This window comes from Conger conger, chromosome 4 (genome assembly GCF_963514075.1).
Source record: "Conger conger chromosome 4, fConCon1.1, whole genome shotgun sequence".
In the NCBI taxonomy this organism is placed as follows: Eukaryota; Metazoa; Chordata; class Actinopteri; order Anguilliformes; family Congridae; genus Conger; species Conger conger.
In genome coordinates this window covers 42824505-42845774 of record NC_083763.1, presented here as the reverse complement: position 1 = coordinate 42845774, position 21270 = coordinate 42824505, and the positions used below count along the sequence as shown (strand labels likewise).

The window sequence follows — 21270 nt, the reverse complement described above, 5'->3', positions numbered from 1 at the left end:
GAAAAGATCACACATATAGGCAAATGTGGTGGGGGATATTGGCTTGGCATTATTCGTTTACATGGCATCTACAGTCTCATGACATTTTCATCCAATATCCAATGCTAATTTTGGTTGCAGGCAACCAAGTACAACAAAACCTAAATGAAATAAAGGCCGACGAGGAGGCTCCAGGATTAGCTCCAGCCAAGGTCCAGCCATCAGCTTCCAGGTCATCCTAACTGGCCCAATTCAGTTAGCTCAACAGCAAAAGGAATCAACAGCTGTTGTTCACTCAAGTAGAAACAGTAGTTAGGGAAACCATCTGAATACACAGAGAAAACACCTCTCAATAAATGATCACCTATTATATCCCCAAAAATGGGCAGATGGACAAACCAGATCACGCAAACATGCTGAATTGGGTTGCATTTCTGTATTTTATAAACCATAAATTAACTGAAAGCAGAGACGGCAAGATTAAAAAATATGACATTTTCCATTAAAATATGTCAATCCAATACAATACAAAAGGAATATATAAAACTGAATAAAAATAAAATAGATTTCTGGCTACATAATTCTTCAGTCATTTAAAACTGAACATGACAAAAATGTATTGATTGCACATCAGTTGTTCATCATTGTTCATCAGTCACCAAAACAAAAACCACTTGAGAAATAGGAATTTGTGCTTATTTTTAAAATGAGTGAGCTTATTTCTATATATGCATGTTCATAAGTGGCATTCATTGAATAAATAAAATACTGTTAAAGGTTCATATTGAGCATCACACAGCACAATTAATTTGCAGGAAACATTACGATATAGATATAAACTACACTGCCTCATTAACAACAATATATTTTTCTAAAACGGCAAGACAAATCTCGAAATCTGATTGGTTAACAACTAGATAAGATAATGATATATCACTGCTACGACTTCCAATGCGTGTTTACAGTTTCAATTATGCACTCCGTAAAATCAAATTGTTAAAAATGAACAATGCTGCACATGGGGTGGAACAAAGCCCCCAATATTTCACCGCCTCTTGTGAGTTATTGCTGAAATATATTGTACCACAATCAATCCTGAACATACACTTTAAGTGCCATATAAATGTTTTAATTTTAATGATGTGTGTGTATCAAACTTCTCCACTAGGCACCTTCCAGGTTGGATTGGATTTATTTTTGGATTCAATTTAGCGAATCAGCATAGTGTAACAGGATCTCGTCAGTGCGGTTACTGTAAATATATAAATGCTGTCTGAGCAGACACTGTCCTCAATGCGAACTTAACAACGTGGCGGCATCCGACAGAAACCCTGCATTACACCAGGCCTTTACTTCTAGATACTATACTTTCTATATACTGAATGTTTTAGTGCGTGTGACCTGAAATAAACGGACAAAGTGTTAAACCAGATTGTGAACCTCCGGGCATTCCACAACACACCATTAACACATATACATTTCTGTAAAAGGCATCAGCTGTTCTTTGGCGAAGTACGTATTATGCGAAACGAAAAAAACCTTTGGTGGCGGTTTTTATGGCAGGCCGTGTTTTTTCCGTCACGCCCCGCCTCAGCTGTCGAGGTTCTTCAGCGAATCGAACGTGACGGATAACATGACCTTAAAACCCCACTGATGGGCCTAGCGCATCCCGTGTATTTTTGTAACCACGCAATGCTGATGAGGGGGTACTGGGGGCCCGTGGGGTGATCCAGAAAAAGATATACAGAGCGTTGGCTGAGCGACAAGCTCCTGGCTGAAGGGTGCCATCAGCTTCAAGTTGATCAAATTCTCTTGCCAGGTTTCCTCCTGTTACCCGGCTTCTTTGAGTATTGCCAAAAAACATAAACAGGAAAAGGTCCTGTTAATGAGAACACAGAAGAAAGCAAAGTTGATTCATCAAATACTCAACTGATACGGAACAGATTTCCCTGCTGTGAAATCCATCTATGTCAGCTTGACCAGCTTGAAAACCGAGCTGGTCAAATTGGTCATAAGCTGGTCAAACAGCTGGAGCGTTTTTTTTCTGCAGGGTTATGCTCTTGTTCACTGATGCCAGGCTCTGTTATGGCCACCGTGGTCAGGCTCTTACCTAAGGGAGGCCCATGGAGGTGGAGCTGGGGAACGGAACTTGACCCTGCATTGCAGACTGCGGCCTCCCTGTAGGCACCAGGTGACATCACAAGCAGGTTAGCACGGTCACAACTTGGCTGTACTGCATGCAGTATCATTTACAATGATGCTATGCGGCAATATTACCCCTTTAAAGCCCCACTCCGTAATTTTGGTTGCAAATGAATTGCTAATGGCTTACAAAGAGTAAAACAAAGGCGAAAATACGCTACTATAGTATAGAATTATTCTCCTAATAAAAATCACGATAAAGTTCCTCAATTAGGAATCAAGGTCACGGGCTGGAGCGGTGGGGCTAGATCTCACCGGGCCACCCAGGGATGAGGATGTAGAGTGTATCCTAAGCAGTTAGCATGTGTGATTGGAATAGATAGGGTACAATTGGCAACCAAATTGGGAGAAAATCGTGAAAAAGAAAAGATCTTCCTGAAAAGCACTTCAAAGGGAAAAATAAGAAAAGTAAATAAGTCCAAACCCCACCTTCTCGGTCATCTCGGTTGGCTCAATTGCACCAGGCAAGATCCATGGAGCAAAGAAGTGTATGTAAATACCAAACAATCATGATACAACCATGTACTCACCAGCCTTTTTGGAGAATGGGTTAATCCCTGTGGACGTAGGTGGAGGAGGAAACATGGCTGGAATGGTGGCTGATGGGGGAGGGGTGGAGAAGAGAGGAGGTGCTGGGGTGTCCTGTGGAAGCAAGCCAAATATAACATTACACTTAACAAAAAAATTCAAAAATCTGTTTCACAGATTTTTCACACAAACGTTTTACCATTTTATAGAAACAGCTGCTTTGCCGTTGAATCCCCCCATTTTCAGCTGTGCAGAAGTTAAGGGATGAACTTATGAAAAGCAACTTCGAGCAATAACTGCATCAAGTCAACAACCCAATGACATCACCAACTATTTGGTATGCCTTTCCAGGCTTTCACTGTCGCTGCTTTGGGGGCTTTCTGTCTTCAGTTTCCTCTTCAGCAAGTGAAATGTATGCTCTATTGCAGCACTACTCAACTCCACATCCATTACACCTGCAGACACTGTGGCCCACAAGACATGAAGTTGAGTAGCGCTGTTCTATCGGATTTATATCCGGTGACTGATTGGGCCAGTCCAAAACTTTCCACTTTTTCCCATTGGTGAATGCTTTCGTTGTGTACTTATTTCCATATAAAATCTATATCTGTCCTGTCTGTACTCTACTGAAGTCATCCTACTGCTGCCATTCTCTGTGACACAATCAAAAAAGATGAGTGAGCCATACATGGCAATACCTCCTCCATATTTCACAAATTTCAGTGAATCATTTATCCCTCCTTCCTTTCTCTACACTCAGATTTCCTTCACTTGGGTAAAGATTTATTTTGGTCTCATTTGCCCATAAAACCTGCCCACAAACAGCTGTTGCATGATGATTCTGCACTTTTCTGCAAAATTGATTGATTGATTGATTGATGAGAGATTTGCATTTTGCAATGTTGGCTCTAAAATTCTGCCCTCAACGTCTTCTGCATAACGGGGCTTGGTCGTATCGCAAACCTGTCTTGATGTGATCCGAGGATTTCGCCATGATGAGATTGCAACCAATCGGATAACACACTAGGCAGTCTCTCAGTTTTATGCCTTCTTTTCCGGAAAAATGTGTGTGTATTTCCAAATTACATTTAGTAAAACTTAGTTATTTAGGGAAACAAAAACATTTATTTTTCTCAATGTATGGAAACTACAAGCACTCTCCTTCATTCCTAGCGGCATTTGCCATCATTGTTGGTTTTCCACCAATAGTAGCAATTTAGAGGTTGTTACACACCAGCGAAATATTTTTGAAATAATATTTGGGCCTAGAACATTTGTTGTCAAACTAGACTTAATAGAAACAAATGTGTCCGAGTGATTTATCTATCTCCACGCTCGCGCCGCTTCATATTTAGTTTGGGTATGAGGTGGATTGTTATATTTTCTGCCCTTCCCTGTGGAGATAGCTGGTGATGTCTCAGACCATTGTTTTAGGGTTTTACTTCCCAGCTCTTCTCAGCCAGGATTTGTCTTTCACCAGGGTTTTTTCAAGACTTTTCTTTTTCAAGACTTTCCAACCTGCTGTAGTACTGTAGATATACACAGTTTCTGTGCTATCTTTCGAAATGAATCATTCTGTCCTCTCAGCTTACAGACAGAGTTAGTCCTCTGCTCTTCATGATGGTGCCTCCTGACTACAAATGGAATCTCCGTAGATGAAAAAAGGCTAAAACTAAGACTAGACAATCCCTGTTTTTTTTCTGATTGAACAATCCATGTAAAAGGAAACGCTGTCGATGCCTGTCAGTCATCCGTTAACACTTGAAAATGGAGGGACTCCATGGAAAATGGTAAAACATATTATGTATGCATATAAATACCATGAAAAAAAGCTGATTGTCTGTACTTTTCTTATTCATCTTTTTTATGAAATCCAAATGCCTCAAATATATAGCTAAAATAACTCATTTCACCCTACTCCACTGTAGGGTACACGTCGCCTTAAGGACTTTCGGCTACACTTCTTGTCCAATAACCATTTATATCCAAAGAATGTTTACTCCCAATCTCACAGAAAACAACAACTTGACCAACTGCAAGCGAAACCACTCACAATGCCATGTTGAATGCGATTTGTCTCACTCATGGACTTTCTAATTTACCTTTACCCCAGGGGCAAGAGCAGCATCCTCACTGCCCACCTTCTGGACGTCATGAGGCTTTGACTTGAACCAACCACTAAACCATCCTGATTTAGTGCTCTGGAAAACAAACTGAATGTCACCCTCTGCAACTGGGAGCCAGAGATTATGGACGCCACCATTTTATAGACTCATGCAGGAGTTGTACAGAGTAAAGGCTGGGAAGTAGACCTGATTCAATTATTAACCCCACCCTGATTGTAGACATGACACACCTTCTCAGGCTGCAAATTGTTCTTCTCTTCAGCCTTCCTGTCCTGGTTGGCTGTCAGATGGTTGCCCCCTCCCTCCCCCTCTGTGATTGGCTCCGGCCCATTCAACTGCAGATCCTTCACATGACACAAACAGGGTGTTCACTCATATGGACTCAAAGACAGCTCTTAACTTCACTGCAGGCAACTGTTTCCAGCAAAAGGAAAAATCACATGAGACCCCAACCAGCCAGTGGTCAGTGTTCAAAGAATTCTGTTCACTTACCCCCACTGTGCAAAGCTGAATCTCATCCCCTGTGTAAACAAAAAAAAATATGAACAACATTAACAATTTGAATCAATAAAAGAAAACATTGTATGGACATTTTCTTTATAGATTCAATGTCAAATACAATGTGCAGAATACCAACAGCAGAAGAAAAAAAATTACCACCACACAGCTCAGGCCATACCAGATTTACTGTTACTATGTATAGTCTCTCCTAGACATTTGTTAAACCCAGAACCTGAGGTTTCTTCTAACCTGCTTACCTTGACAAGCCAAGGGGTGATGGTTAAGTGGCGGATTCAGAGGTGCAGTTGGTGGGTATGTGCTATGATCAAACTGGTGGTTGTATTGCTGTCCTCCGACTACTGGGAGTGTTGCAGGCTGGCTGTGCGCTTGCCAGATGGGCTGCTGTGGCCAGGGATGGGAAACCTGCTGTTCTATGGCACCTTCAAACTGTGGGCAAAGAGTATCTGGTGGCTGGACGTCATCTACCATTCCACCTGTAGGGAACTCCTGATCTTCTGCATAGGGATCTACAGGAAACACAAACATAAATCTCAACTTTGTGATGACACACATATTCTACACATATTCTGGAAATATCATGCAGTTTGACACAGAAATAATGATCTGGGACCGAGAAGCTACCTGGGTACACTCCATTCTCCTGGTTTGCTAATGCATTTTCTTCAGCAGCTGATTGGCTGGTGTCACTATAACCATAGCTCCCCATCTATGCAAACATGAACATTAATTTCACTTGGGCATCTTCATTTGCTTGTTGTGAAAAATGCTTTACAATTCATTTTAGTTTACAGTGGCCATTGCCCTCTGTGGTAATAAATAGTACTAAACACTTTTCACACATAATGAGGTCCATAACGTTTTATGGTTTGTGGTTCAGCCAAAAATAAACAGAAAATGACATTTGTGTAAAATTTATGTGGTATTGAATGAACCAGTAAAGTAAGAAATATCGAGTCTTCCAATACAACTAGCTAAAACCTACGCGGTTCTCATCTAGAGTGTCACAAAGGTAGTAATTCACTTTCTAATCAGCTATAAATCCTTCACATTAGCTATAAATCATTAACATAAGTGCTAAATATTATTTCTTATTTCTTAGTTATCTTCATTAACCTCAGTTCATATCAGCACTATTGATATTCTTCATTTATTAAATATCATATACGTTTGATGACAGTTCTTGCTAAGAGCTAAACGTTATGTGTTGAAAGTAGAGGGCTGTGAGTTGACTGATACGTATGCGTGGCATTTCCCAGAAGCACGCATGCATCTCCACCTGACCCCCCTGTCGGAGACGCAGCTGTGCCAGCCACTCAGGTTCCCGGGTGGGACTGTGTGCGTCTGCATCGCTCGACTGCGGCTCTGATTGCTTCAGCCTCTCAGCCAGCTGCAGGAAATAGACAGGAACAGTGCTGAACATGCAAAACATGTAGAGGGGGTCAAAGCACACACACACACACACACGCACATACGCACATACTCACACGCACATACGCACACTCACGCACACACACATGCACACACACACACACGCACATACACACACGCATGCACACACTCACACACACACACACACACACACACATGCACACACACACACATGCACACACACGCACATACGCACATGCATGCACACACATACACACACTAACGCATACTCATGCACAAACACATACACACACATACACACCCGTGCATGCACGCACATGCACACGCACATACACACTCCTGGACATGCTATAATATGAAGTGAAAATGTCTTTTTTTATTATTAGCAAATGTGGGTATGCTACTGTGAGCACGTTGTAATAAAAATGTGAAACAGGTCCAATCAATGCTCTTGATTGCTATTCTACATAATGGGAATGAGAGCGGTTCCAAAAATATCCATGAAATCAAACACTTGCAAGCACAAATGAATACAGATATTTATATACATCACACAAATGTCTAAACATAACTTCATTTGAAAACACTTTCAGAAAAAGTAACTGAAATTGTTTAAATATGCATGGCTTAGGGTGTGTAGGTCTATGTATTAGGAAGTTTGTGCTTGCATGCAGAAACCTGCATGAGTGCTTGTCCATGTACATAGATTATCTGGCATGTGGTACATGATACACTACCTTAATGACCTCTCCCAGCAAGACAGCACAAGAGACCTCTTGCCCTAGCAGGGCCTTTCCGATCACTTCGCAGTAGTGGAAGGCCTGAGATGCCAGACCATAGTCCAGCAGGCGACAGGCGTACAGAAATTTGTAGACCTGGAATCATGCACATGTTCAGAATTACAGCCAACGGCTACCAGACCCGGGTCAATTCATTAATTGTTTTAGATTCAAATACTTTTCGGTGCTTGATTAATCTTGCCTGGTGCAATTGAGCCAACCAAGAGGACCAGAAGGTGCTTTTGAGAGTATTTTTGAGAGTATTTCCAATACACCAGACACCAGACAAGCTTGGTAAAGCATAGCATCCAAAACAATTATGTATTTGACCCAGGTTTGACACATACACCGGCACCCTAAATTTTGGCCTGGAATCAGCAGCAGAAGTGTTCATTTTGATTGACACTTGGAGTGGATATAGCCAGTTACCTGGAATGAAGGAATGAAGAAAGTGGCATTTCCCAATCTCTGGGAGTACTCAAACACTTCTGTGCACTGGACTGCAGCATTCCGAGCAAATTTCCGGAAAGGCAAACTGCAGAAAAGGACAGATTTATGCATGAGGAAAAGGTGATGTGTCTTCCTGGATGTGTTTTGAAGAGAAAGCAGGATATTCAATTTACTGCTAATACAGGCCATTGCCTTTCATTTCAGTACCAAGCTGCTTCTGGCTCAAAAGTCAATCTCTCACAGGCTGGATTGAGCTGAACCAGACCTTACCTATGAGTGCTTCCCAGAAGGACAAGTCTATCTGTTCTGGAGGTGTAAACACCAAAAGGGGCACGTGCTGTCAGGTAGCAGAACTGGGCTCCGTTCATCACACCCCTGGTGGCTGGAAAAAGATATGAAGAAACCTACGGTAAGAACATTGGAGACTAGCTAAAAGTCAGAGGTGTAGGAAAGTAAAAGTCCAGGAGTCGGAAAGTAAAAGTCCTGCCATGTATTCCTTCTGAACATGAACTCGGCCAGGTAATTTCACCATTAGTTCTATATATCACTCACAAAATACTGGGGAGGACTTTTCACTTTCTGAACCTGAATTTCACACCTCTGCTTATAGTGGACCATAGTCAAACACTCTCCACAGAAGCTTATGGATTAAACATTCCTTTATGGCAAAAGATTCCCATATGTGTGCCGATGTGTTCAGCTCTGAAGTTGACGTGGTCTGTACCCAGAGTATCGCCCATAGTGATGATGGCTTTCTGGTGCAGGGCGCTATCTCCAGTCTCGTTGGACAGCATAACCGCCAGGTGAGGCTTCCAGTCTCCCCACTTCTCACTGAGACAACTCTAGGATGAAGACAGACCAAACCAGTGGTCATTCATACTGCTGGAACAGTGTCACAGAACTAGGAACAGGATATAACAAACTCTGCATCACCGGAGGTCATTCATGCTGTTGTAACACTGCCCCAGCACAGGGAACAGGACACGCTACACTCACTCAATCAGAGTAGACATTCAAACTGCTGGAACACTGCCACATTACTAGGAACAGGATATAACACACTCAGCATCACCACCACCAGCATCACCACTGGACATTGGGGTGACATCGTCTGGCAGTCGGTCAGGGTTGCCAATTCGATTCCCATCCTGGGTGGGTCGAAGTTTCCCTGAGAAAGACACCTAACCCCCAAATGCTCCTCTGCCTTGCATGGCAGCCAATTGCTGTTGGTGTGTGAGTGTGTGTATGAATGGGTGAATGAGAAGCATCAATTGTACAGCGCTTTGGATGAAGACGCTATATAAATGCCAACCATTTACCATTTACGTTCATACTACTGGAACACACAGTACAAGAACAGGATATACCACATTCAGCATTACCAGTGGACATTTATACTGTTAGAATTCTGCCACAGCATGAAGAACAGGATACACTATCAGCGCAATCACTGATACCCACATTCCCACTGCTGGCTCATGCACTAGAGGCAGCGAGACAGCTGGAGACTGGAGAAAATTAGCACATTTTACAGAGTAAATAGAAACCTATGCAGGCAATATGTAAAAGAAATTAATACGTTTATAAGTGCTCAAGCTAATAAAAAATGATGATGTTCTGTACAAAATTGGATGTACAGAACTAGAAATGCCAAGTATTGATGGCGTTGACGTTGTGTTGAGGAATTGTGTAATAAAACGGCACGGTGCTAGATCGGTACCGTGGCAACAGCAGGGATTCTTCCGGACAGCAGCTGGAACAGAGTCTGGAGGGGGTCACTGGCGGCCAAACTTCCTGTAAACCTGCAATGCAGCGGCAGCCAAAAGGCCAAGCCACAAACTTGTAAATGCCACACTCCTGTCGTTAACACCCCCCCCTCCCTTTTTTTTACAGTCAAGATGGACATATTGTTGAGCACATGGCCAGCTAGCAAGAGTTTGAGGGCAGTTTGCAGGATAAGCAGTCTAGTGATAAAGCCTTCTCCCCTTTTGTAATGCTAGGCGGGCTACCGGTCTTTCATAACAAGACACCTGTCAGGAACGTAAGTTAAAGGATATTTTTAGGGAAGTAACTTAAGTATGTAGCAGTTCCATAATTAACAGCATGCGTATCATATACACAGCCAAGGAATTGCGCTAACTCTACTGTGGCCAGCCTAATTCGACACTGTAATGGAATAGTTGGCATAGGAAATAAAGTGTTGTATTTAGTTTACCAGTCCTGCATTCACACAGCAAAGCAGGATATTGCGTTATGCAGTTATAAACTTTATAAAGCAACATGGTGGTTGCTCACACTTTCTAGCTTTTTATATGCAAGTAGCACAAGAGGGCATTGAAGAAACACAATGAAAGTATTAAATTAAATATGTCCGTTCTTTAGTTTTGGTGTTTTAAAATTATCGTCCTATTTTCAACTGGTTGAGAACGTTCTCCTAGAAGTACGTCACATGAGGATGACCCTTATCCCTCCCCTATAATTTGTGCCCCACAGTTTGTGCCACTGGCCCACAGGAAAGTGTATTTGACAACTGTCAAATAAATAATGTCAGCTAATTGACAACTGATTTAAATGACTGAATAATAAAAAAAAGGACATTTGTTTTATGCTTGCCTAAAGACAACTGCTGAGTGTCACATTCTCCTCCTTTAAAATATTGCCCCTTAACATACATTTATGTAACTCTTCTTAGCTATATGTATAGATATCAGTTTCTACAGTGTGTAAACCCATGTTCTGCTTTAAACTAAACAATGGCAGTGTGAATATTTTCATACATTCAAAGGGTTTTCAGTAACAGTACCTGTTTAGCACAGCGGTGTAGGACCTGTTGTCCATTTTACTGGCCAGAAACAGGGCATGGCCCCACAGTCCACTCTTCATGGCCGACTCCAGAGCCTCCTGAGAATCGAGCAAGAGTACAGTGTGTCACTTAACATGGGAATGGGCTTGAATGCAACACTGGTCACTGCTGCAAGTGAGATGTGTCATCTGAACATGCCCTGAGTTGACCTACAGTACAGGCAGGTACTAAACTTTACCGGGCATAAGATTTAGGGTGTGTGGAGCGAGGTAACCAGATCGTGAGGTCCCTGTGCGTCACAGGTCCAAAACTGCAGGACACTGGTTGACCCAAAATGCCTTACTTATATAATGTGTCTGTTTTAATGGTTGAGTAAAGTCTAGTTGAGGACACAACTAGAATTAGGGCAAATTTCTCTTATCTGACAGAGGGACAGTGGGGGTGAAAGCTTAGTGACAAAACAGTTGATGGAATCAATCAAGACCATGATTAGCTTATTAGGCTGAATCCAGACCTTCTCACATTAGAGTGGAGATCTCTGATATAGGTAGTCTACTAAATAACCGTTTAGAGGTGCATGCTCATTTTTAGTCTACTAAGAGGCCAGGGCAAGCTTTGCTTTGGATGGCATTATATTTTCGCTCTGTGGCACCATGTTTTACAGTGACACGCATTGTTATGGTCGTCATGGGTAACTCATAGTACATGGTAAATGGTTGGCATTTATATAGCGCCTTTATCCAAAGCGCTGTACAATTGATGCTCCTCATTCACCCATTCATACACACACTCACGGCGATTGGCTGCCATGCAAGGCACCGACCAGCTCATCAGGAGCATTTGGGGGTTAGGTGTCTTGCTCAGGGACACTTCGACACAGCCCGGGCGGAGGATCGAAAAGGCAACCCTCCAACTGCCAGATGACTACTCTTACTGCCTGAGCCATGTCGCCCATACATGAACTGGGATACTCATCAGTCAGAGAACCAAAGGGTATATTCATCTGAAAAGGATGATTTCATTTTTAAAATTTGGAATATCCAATTTGCAAACTGTACAAGAATGACCACATACACCCCCTGCTGCCGACACTGAAACCACGGTGCTGACTCATGGTGCTGACTCCTGGTGCTCACTCGTGGTGCTCACCCAGCAAGCACCGCTTTTTACCAACCGAGCTACCCATAACCCCTGATGAATAACAATGTAAATTATGGAAGTACAAAGTAGGAGTTTGTCCCCTTAGCGTTCCTCTTTAAAAGACAAGATGAAATCAAAAATAGATTTTTCCATAATTTAGTCTTAATTAATTCTTCATAACCATACGCTCAAGTAAATATTCCATAAAATTAATAAAATTGTAATACTTGTGTATTTTCACAGCAAAGCTTTTTTCCATCCACTTCCTGGAAAACTATTTGAATTGAGATTTTACATCATTGTGTACCAGAGGGTGTGTAAGTCGATAAAATGTCTGTCAATTTCAGGTAGCCCTCCAATCAATCCCCTTTCACACAGTGACAGCTTGTTCTTGGTAAAGCTCATGAGAGGCGCAAGGGTGCCCAACTCCGGTCCTCGAGGGCCGGTCTGCATACTGGTTTTTGTTCCAACCAACTGCCTTGTTTTTGATTTGCTGACAGCTCTATAAATGACCCTGGTTCAAAACTGTACTTGAGCACAGTATAATTATAAGGATACACTTGTAGTCTGCAGCTGTAGCCGGTACTCATACGCATGTCAGATAATTATTTAATTGACTCAATCATATCTTAAGAAGTTGGCAAAAAATCCTGAAACGAATCGGCCCTTGTTGTGCACCCCTGCGCTAACAAATTGACATGTAAAACTGGATAGAGATTGTTTTTGGTACATAAAACTACTAACGGATTCTTATGGACATCAGGACCTAAAATAAAACACTGGAACGGTGTACAATACGGGACCTGTAAGAATACAGACGAAAGCCATTCAATTTCCTGTGTGACTCTAACCTTCTTCCTCCCAGCCAATAGGAGCTGCGCGTACTTCTGCAGGTCCTCGTCTGCGGACTGGATGCTCGGGGCCGGGGCCCCGGTCAGCAGGTCGGGCCCTTCCAGAACCTCGGTTTCAGGAGTGGGGTCCTCACTCAGGTCGATGAGGCTGGGCCCGTCAGAGAGACCCACCTCCCCATCGCACTTTCCCGGGGCCCGGGAGCCTCTGGTCAGGAGCTCGGCGATATCCGAGCCCACAATCCTCTGCAGAGAAGCAGACATTTTGCGTTTGTAGAAAGCGACCTAGTGGTTTTGTCACTGACTAGAGCAGATGTATTGCATGGAGTTGGTAGACAGTGTGGGTGGATTTTTACTTCGACCACAAGATTGAAGGTTTAATTCAGTGTCAATACCCAGTATAAACGAGTAACATGTTAACAAGGTAGTTAGGTATTTATATGGCTCCACAATAATAAATTCATTTCTTACTAAAATTACAACGGAAGTATAAACATGGAGCAAATGTGCCATGTTTTCACATGACATCAGGTAGAGTGTATAAATTACTCACCTTGTACAAATTATTGAAACAGAATCTGAGAGAGATATCACTAATTACTGATGATTTATAACATTCCAAATGCGAAGAAACATCGATAAGAAAATGTAGGCTGAAAATCGGTATAATCTGAACTGTCCCTTTTAAAAACACAATGATGAGTTTATGCATATTACACCTACACCATTCTGTCTGCACAGAAGTACCAGCAGTTGCCACAGGAGGGCAGCAGAGGCACTGTCTTGCAGTGAGGTGTCCTTCAGGCAGGATTCTGCCCTCTTCAGGGCAAAAGAAATTGCATCCACCTTGTGTAGGTCTTCCCTATAAAATAAGCAGAAGCTACTGTCAAGGGACTGACACACACTCACAGTAAACTGACCAGGGCCAGGTTAATCATCTTTCTTTGCTTTGCAATGATTATTTGCTGAGGTGTAAATCAATCATTTATGAAAGTCTGTCTGATTTCAACATTTTTGAGGAGATTTTGGGTAGGCTATACTGAAGTGTACCTCGCCAGTGGCCCAGGGAAGTCTCGCAATTCTTGCTGATCCTGAGTCTCCACAAGGATTATCTGTAGGCAGCCAGTTCACACATTAACGCTGAGCTTAACACTTAACATGGTTATAACTGTTATTACCTTAAATACCTGGAATGTCTATTCAAGGGCAAAATCAGTCAAATCAGACTTGTTTCACATTAGATCTAATTTTTAAGCACTGGTGATGTTACAACTTGGGTTACAACATTTACATTACTTTTACATTCCATTACAACTGCATAACCACAACCAGGGACAAGAGCACTGAAAACCCTAGAGGGAAGTAGAGTTCCAAATGCTAGAAGTGACCACATAGATAAAACCCTGAACCCTGTCGATCAAGGGTGTCAAACTAAATTCCCAAGGGGCCTGCAGTGTGTCTGCAGGTTTTTGTGGATCCCTTTCAATCAGCTGCCATTTAAGGCCTTGAGAACAAGGCATGTGGATTCTTTAGCCAATCAATGACTCAAATGAACCAATGGTACCGAGAACACCAGCAGACACTGCGGCCCTCCAAGACCGGAGTCTGACACCTGTGCTGTAGATGAATCTGATGGGAAACACATAATTGACCCAGAGTCATGTCTGGATCCAAAGTTCCCCGGTTCTGCTTGTATAGGAGTACCTCGAGGCTGTGGAGCTCCACCAGGGCGGGCTCTCCCTGTGAGGCCAGGCTGGGGCTGACCCGGACCAGCTGACCTGTGGGCCCGAAGCTGGCCCTCACGTGGGGCAGGCAGTGCTTCAGCGGGGCCTCCACCCGGGGGTAAGCGCTGACATCTGCAGCAACACACAGGAGCTCTTGTTACCTCACACCCGACCTGGGCCAACGGTGTATTTGTTTTGGATTCAAATACTTCCCACAGCGGTGTTATCATTGCGATACAGTCAAATCAGAAGTGTGCAGGCTGGCACCGAAATGCCAATCACTGCAGTTCACCAGGTAGGCCGAGCAGTCACTGCAACTTTAAAAATAAAAAAATAAAGAAAATTCCCTTTTTCCTCCCAGTTTGGTTGCAAATTGTACCCCATCCATACCAATTACCCATGTTATCTAGAATACACCGCATTCATACGACCACGTGCCCCAGAAGCACAGATGGATCCGCCTTCTCCAAGACACAACATCTCCAACCGTGACCGTGACACCGAGGCGATTGATGCGTTGCTGTCGTATGCGGCGAGCCTCCCCCCTCCCTCAGAGCGGCGAGCCTCCCCCCTCCCTCAGAGCGGCGAGCCGTTTACACCGCTCCACGTGAGCCGGCCAAACTGAACTGTGTGCAGTGGAGAAGAGGAATTGCCATTGGACAATGAACGCCATGTTTTCTCCCTCTCAGGGAATTGCTATACGCTAATTATGTGTCGCCCCACAGGATTCCCTGCTACGACTGCCAATGGTGCGGTCAGCAGGCTGCAGGCCAGAGGGCACATCACCTCACCCAGAACTAGAGCTCAAGCTGAACATGCCATCCAAATGCCCATTACAGAACTAAGGCTTCCACACAGTCGAGTAACTACAGTGACCATCAACAAGCAACAACCAACCATCAACAATCTATGGTCAAAATGTTCACAGCGAAATTAAAAGACCTGTGCAATCAAAGAAAATGAAGTTATTGTATGTAAAGAACCAAAGAAAACAGATGCTGTGAGATATGAGGTAACGGTCAAGGGAGGAACTGCAGCAACAATGTTTATACCACCCCTTCTCTTTGAACGTGCTGAAGTTGAAACGCCAATGGCTGAGGCAATTAGAACCAATTTTCAACCAATGAGCTTGAATTATTGTACAGCTATAGATGTTTTGGTAGAGTGCCGGCCTGTCAACTGCATATTTTGAAACCCAAATTTAAGAACTATAAACACAGGTAGAGGGTGAGTCAACATGTCAGTGAGCCTTTTTCAATGATAGGAAGGGATTTACAATGGTCTTGTAACAATGTTTTAACAGAAAAATCTTACCTTTTGTACCTTTAAAGCCAAAAGATACATTTTTATCCTAATCAAGCCAACTTTAAGTGAATACATAATAAAAAAAGTCATGTCATATCTCTATATAGCATGTTTAAAAATGAAATGCACAAAAAAAAAAAGTTATTGTCTCCAGTATTTTTTGGGGAAACTATAATCGTTATCTTGTGGCATAATGTACACTTAATAAATGCAAAAAAGTGATTAAACAAGGTGTTTAAAACCATAAAACCATGATTCACTAATAATTAGCTATCTAATACATACACACTTGACAAACCCCAAAGCTACTCGCATATTATATCAGCATATCAGTTAGAAGGTGTTTCCAACATAAACCCTGAGCAGAAGTCCCATTAGAAATTCATTGATAATTACAAGGTGTAAATGATGCTTTTTTCACCGTGAGAGGTGTGACTCACTTTCACTGCAATTAGCAACCATGCTGATTATCATAATCTATTACAACAATTTACACTACTGAATCCGTATTAAACTGAGCATGTGTCTTCTTCTGACTTATATCAGTGAAAGGCCAACTTGTGGGCTGGGCTGGGCTGGGCTACGATAAGAAATGGCACTTCACACACTTTTGAGAGCATATACAGTGCAGCCAATCAAAAGCCTAGAATCTAGACTAGATTCTGAAAGCTTTCTTATACCTGCACTAAGAATACACCTGACTAATCAGAAGCAGGTGGGGGGGACTATGTATAAAAAGGATGTAATTCCTACATGGATCACCCGATATTGATGTAAATACCCTCAAATGAATGGTGGCAGTCTGTAATTTAACCACATATTCTTGGTTTCATTTCAAATCCAATGTGCTGGAGTACAGAGCGAATTGAACAGAAATTGTACCACTGTCCAAATACTTACGGACTGCACTGTACGCATATCGCTACTCTCCATTATGAATGCTGATATAAGATCAGTCATTCCCATTTAGGAGAATATTAGAAAAGCAAGAAAAAAAAAAAAACAAGGGGAAAGGTAGGACAATAGTGCATTGTTTTACAACACATTATAATGATTGATAGGCATCTATTAAAATGTTTGGATAGAGATTTTTGTTTTTAAAGACATGTGTAAATAGGGTCCAAGTAAGTGATGTCCCTCATCAGGGATGGAATATATTTCTACTGATTCATTTATGGAAATATGATTATTTAACTGCTACTGGAACACAAAGCAAACATGTCTGAAATATTTTTGATTTGAAGTAGACAGTATGCACTTAATTGCAGTATGGGCAAGTAGTTGGAGCCAAACTAATTTTTTATCTATCTGTTATCTCTTAAATGCCAAAGACATGATAAACGCTACCTATAATTTAATTTTCCTAGCTTCCATTTATTTTACATTTAAAAAATTTTGATTGGTGGCTCTCATCATTTTAACCCATCATTTAACATTATTCTATTATGTACAGATTTTATGACCGGTTTTACATTTGGGGTCAAATTGAGCCCAACAGTTGAAATAAACACAAAAATATTGTGTGAAAAATTGACACATAGTGTCAATTTATTGTCACACAAATTACTAGCCTTTTATCCACAGAAAAACCTAATTATTATAAAAAAAGGGTTAACTGGTTTTTAAGACATGTCAAACACTGAGTGGGGTCAAATTGAACCCAACCTTAATAGGAGGGTTAATATAATCTTGTGGCATTGTTCTTTCGCCTTGTACTCATAAGATACTTCATATTTTGTGAAAAACCACAGTATAACATTAACTGATCCAATTAAATCAGTGCAATTGTTTGGAACTGAAACCAGCATACACACAGATCCAGGAGTTTCACACCCTGGCTTTAAAGATGGATGATTTGCATTTCAGACAAACCTGTTTTTGAGGGACTCCAGCGAGACTGTGGGGGCAGGTCATTCTGATCCGTGCCGTCTATGTACTGGCTCAACTCGTAGCTGCTGGAGGAGAGCCCAGAGGTTTTGGACTCTGCCAATGTCCCGGTTCCATACAGAGAGGCCTGAAAGACAACAACACATGATAATGGCCTGACTTGGATCTACTTACATTAAAAAGCTCTCAACAACACCTTAATTTGACAAATGTAATGTGTGCGTATACTGTATAACACACTGTACATTCAATGTCAAAATTGCACTAGATGCTGTATCTACAGGAAACATCCAGCCACAAGCAAGAATGAAAGGTGAAGGACCAGCCATTTCCTTTCTGTAAAATGCCTAATTGGAGTTTACCTGCCCTGAACCTTCTCCATTTTCCCTGGCATGGTCTCTGTCAGGACTGTTAAAGTCGTTGCCATTGTCTGTTTGCTGATTGATTCTGAAATTTAAAGGGACAGAGTCGTGTCTGGTCAAGAACACAGTGCCTGGGCTGGAAGGCAACAACTACTATTTCCCAATATACAGACACTCAGTATTGACCAAAATAATCTGACTGACCTGTACTGATCTGGGTAGGCGGTGCCAGTCCAGTCTTGTTCATATCTTTGGTCCTGATAGGGCCCTGACCCCCAGTAATCTTGCTGAGTCCATCGGACAGCATCTGGACATCATCAACATGTGTATTTGATAATCGGTGTAATTAAGTAATTATGAACACTTATTTCCACACTTGGTGAAAATCACATCCTTGAAAACTGTACAAATACTGGAAATAAACTAACAGCACAGTCGTATATATGTACCTGGGTGCTGGTAATGCCCTGTGTGATAGCCATGATCATAATACCCATAGTCTTCTCTGGTGTCCCAAGATGAATAGTTGTGTGGATGATGCTCATAACCCTGTCTGAACACAAATGGACATACAAGGACAACAGCTGTGACAATGCTCTATTTACAAGGTGTTAATCAAGGCCTATGGATAATGATACACCTGTGTGGCCAGTTAAAAAATATTTAACATTACAGCATTTTAGAAAGAAATATGGATTTTTCCTTTGTGGACTTCTTTTACTCTTCATAGTGTACATCTTCTATGATGTTAGAGTCTAAGTTCAGATGTCAATGATGTATTTTGTCCTAAACATAATATAACAAATGTGTAATTCTCCTAATTCTTAAAAACCTTAACTCTTGTAAGTGAGAGGTTCTACTAGTGGCCTAATTGTTAAGAGAGTGCAAATCAACCCAGGATAAACATTTTAAAAAAGGAAGGCTGTACACTCAAATTGCTCCTCATTTTGAATAGGAGCAAAGACAGCGTACAATCTTCCCTCTTTTGGATTCTAGAACGTACATTAGCCCGTGTAGACCAACCTTGAGTGGGCTCGACCACTTGTTCTATCAGAATCATAGCCTGGTCTAGTGGCGGGGCCGCTCCAGTAATCGGGTGTGAAGTCTGGTCTCGGGGGCGGGGGACGGATGACGTGTTTCCCAGACCGGGGGTCCAAAGCCGGCCACTGCTTAACTCTAGGATCCCGGTGGGGGTAGTATGCATCATCATTGTGTCCGGTTCTGTAGTACCCATCCCTGTCCCTGGATCTTTGTGGGTAAGAAGGCCTGGGAGGGTAGTACTGAGGTCCCTGGGGTTCAAATCGATGCCATGGGTAATCTCTGGGATCCATCCTGCTCTCGCAGCCTTTACTGGCAGCTTAGGGCTGTAGCATAGGAGACCCGCACAACCGACTGAGATCAAAACCTTATCTGCCTACAGTAACTATTCAAAAAATCTTCAAAATGTTATTTCGCATGATTTTTTTGTCAGAGGCTTGATATTGTTTAGCAGTCCTCAACCTTAACCAAAAAATTCCCGAGATGTTTATTCCCTTATGATACCTCCAACAGAATATTATTCAAAAGACAACATCAGCCACAAATATAACAGAACAGGTACAGCACTTTTTACTTTAATTGCAGAGACTGTTCATCCAAATAATAAAAGAAAGTAATTGGAAATTGGGAAAGCAAAGGTAGCGATTCAGACTCACGGTTCAGCTCGGCTCTGCTCGGTTCAAAGCGCTCTATAATGCTGTCAAAGTACACCTTCCACATCACCTTACAAATAACAACACTGACTGCCAATTTTAACCTAGGTTACCCCTTCCCCCTTGGTTCACGTGGACAAAGTACAACTGCTTTGATTTATGGCATCATATAGCAGTCTAGGCAATAGCAATCCAAACTCTCAGCCTACGCATCGACCAGCCACTAGATCATTTTAAGGCTATGTAGACTATAAGTAAGCTATGGCGTAGTAGACTATAATGCTACCACAATGAAATCAGCATCAAACTACTTCAACATCAATCTTAGCGGTCGTAACCCGCGACCTTGTGGCTACAATGGAGAAGCGCTAATAAATATCATAAAGCAGTTCGTTCGCTTTTTACATTGTAGTCTATAACGTTAGTTTAATTCAATATCCACTTATTGGCTAAGTTGCAATATATAAAAATCAAATAAGTGCATATGAATTAGCCTACGTAATTTAATTTTATGACTGGTGATGCTCCTCTTCAGGTCTTTTATTGGTAAGAGTTCTTTGCACAATCCTAACCTACAAATTCAGTGAAACATCTTAACTTACTAAAGTATTAAGAAAGCTAAAGTTAGATACATCTTATAACCTCACCTGAGTTCAAACTGCAGGACGAGATGTCAATGGTCGTACTTCGACTGCAATAACGTTAGGCTACATTAACGCTGCCGGCGAATAAGCAACACACCCTTTGCAATCAAAAAAAGTTTTAAAAAGTAAAACTATTAAACTATTAAAAGTCATACTTGCCCGTGAATTCGAAAACATGTGCATATATTAGGATCAGTTAATTGTCATCTATGTCATCTTGAATTTACGACCGTTTGCACTGTAGCCTAATGTTTCGTTTTTTATCAGCCTACTGTAGAACTCCAAATTCTCGATTTTGGGAGATTTTCCGTTGCCACGTCGTGCGGAACCATTCGCAGGCTATGCTGGAGCATACGGAAAATGAATCAGTGCAACCAAACCGCTATGGTACCAGATAAACTCCATGTTGAGAAGGGAAACGCAAAAGCGCTTAATTGTGTAGCCTACTAGGTTAGCCTAGTACTCATTTGGCTTTCATAAATGTCATCATCAACACTCAGGTTTGGATAAGTAGCAAGGTAAGGCAAGATTTGACATTAAACAAAATCAAAAAGTAATTTTAGGTCATATAGATCCAAAAGGAAGGTGATGAGAAAGTATAAACAAGTAGTGTAAGGTTTTGAATTATCTTACTTAAAACAGCACAAATCAACCACAGGCTTTTATATTCATATAGATATTTTGGAAAATATAAGATTGTTAAAGAAAATATGCAGCTGGCAATTCAAAAAGGAAATTTTTGTTCCAAATAAACAAAAAATTTTGTATCAACATATGATTTGTAATAACATTGTTTTCCGTACTGTTCTGAATACAGAATTTGTTTAGCGCACTACAAGTTTGATTGAGAAACTACATCACTTCAGAAGTAGCCTACATGATTTAGAATCT

At 41.7% G+C, this 21270-nt stretch overlaps 1 protein-coding gene across 6 annotated transcripts; it reads right to left on the bottom strand.

Annotated features, from left to right (window-relative positions):
* Positions 1-400: 400 nt before the first annotated feature.
* sec16b (SEC16 homolog B, endoplasmic reticulum export factor) lies at positions 401-20678 on the bottom strand. Of its 6 annotated transcripts, none has more exons than XM_061237288.1 (25): positions 20539-20678; positions 19068-19408; positions 18494-18597; positions 18249-18351; positions 18045-18129; positions 17668-17809; positions 14471-14622; positions 13817-13878; positions 13490-13628; positions 12770-13012; positions 10779-10876; positions 9696-9777; positions 8700-8817; positions 8246-8357; positions 7955-8060; positions 7484-7621; positions 6634-6744; positions 5979-6063; positions 5594-5863; positions 5328-5356; positions 5066-5179; positions 4812-4910; positions 2712-2823; positions 2090-2157; positions 401-1858 (listed from the first exon to the last, which is right to left on the bottom strand). In XM_061237288.1, the coding sequence occupies exons 2-24, from the start codon at positions 19373-19375 to the stop codon at positions 2090-2092; spliced, it is 2880 nt and encodes a 959-aa protein (XP_061093272.1). In that variant the 5' UTR covers positions 19376-19408; positions 20539-20678; the 3' UTR covers positions 401-1858. The 6 variants fall into 6 exon arrangements, with proteins under 6 accessions (XP_061093272.1, XP_061093271.1, XP_061093273.1 ...); XM_061237287.1 differs by having other exon boundaries at positions 20383-20657; XM_061237289.1 differs by having other exon boundaries at positions 401-1820; positions 20383-20657.
* Between the last annotated feature and the right edge of the window lie 592 nt (positions 20679-21270).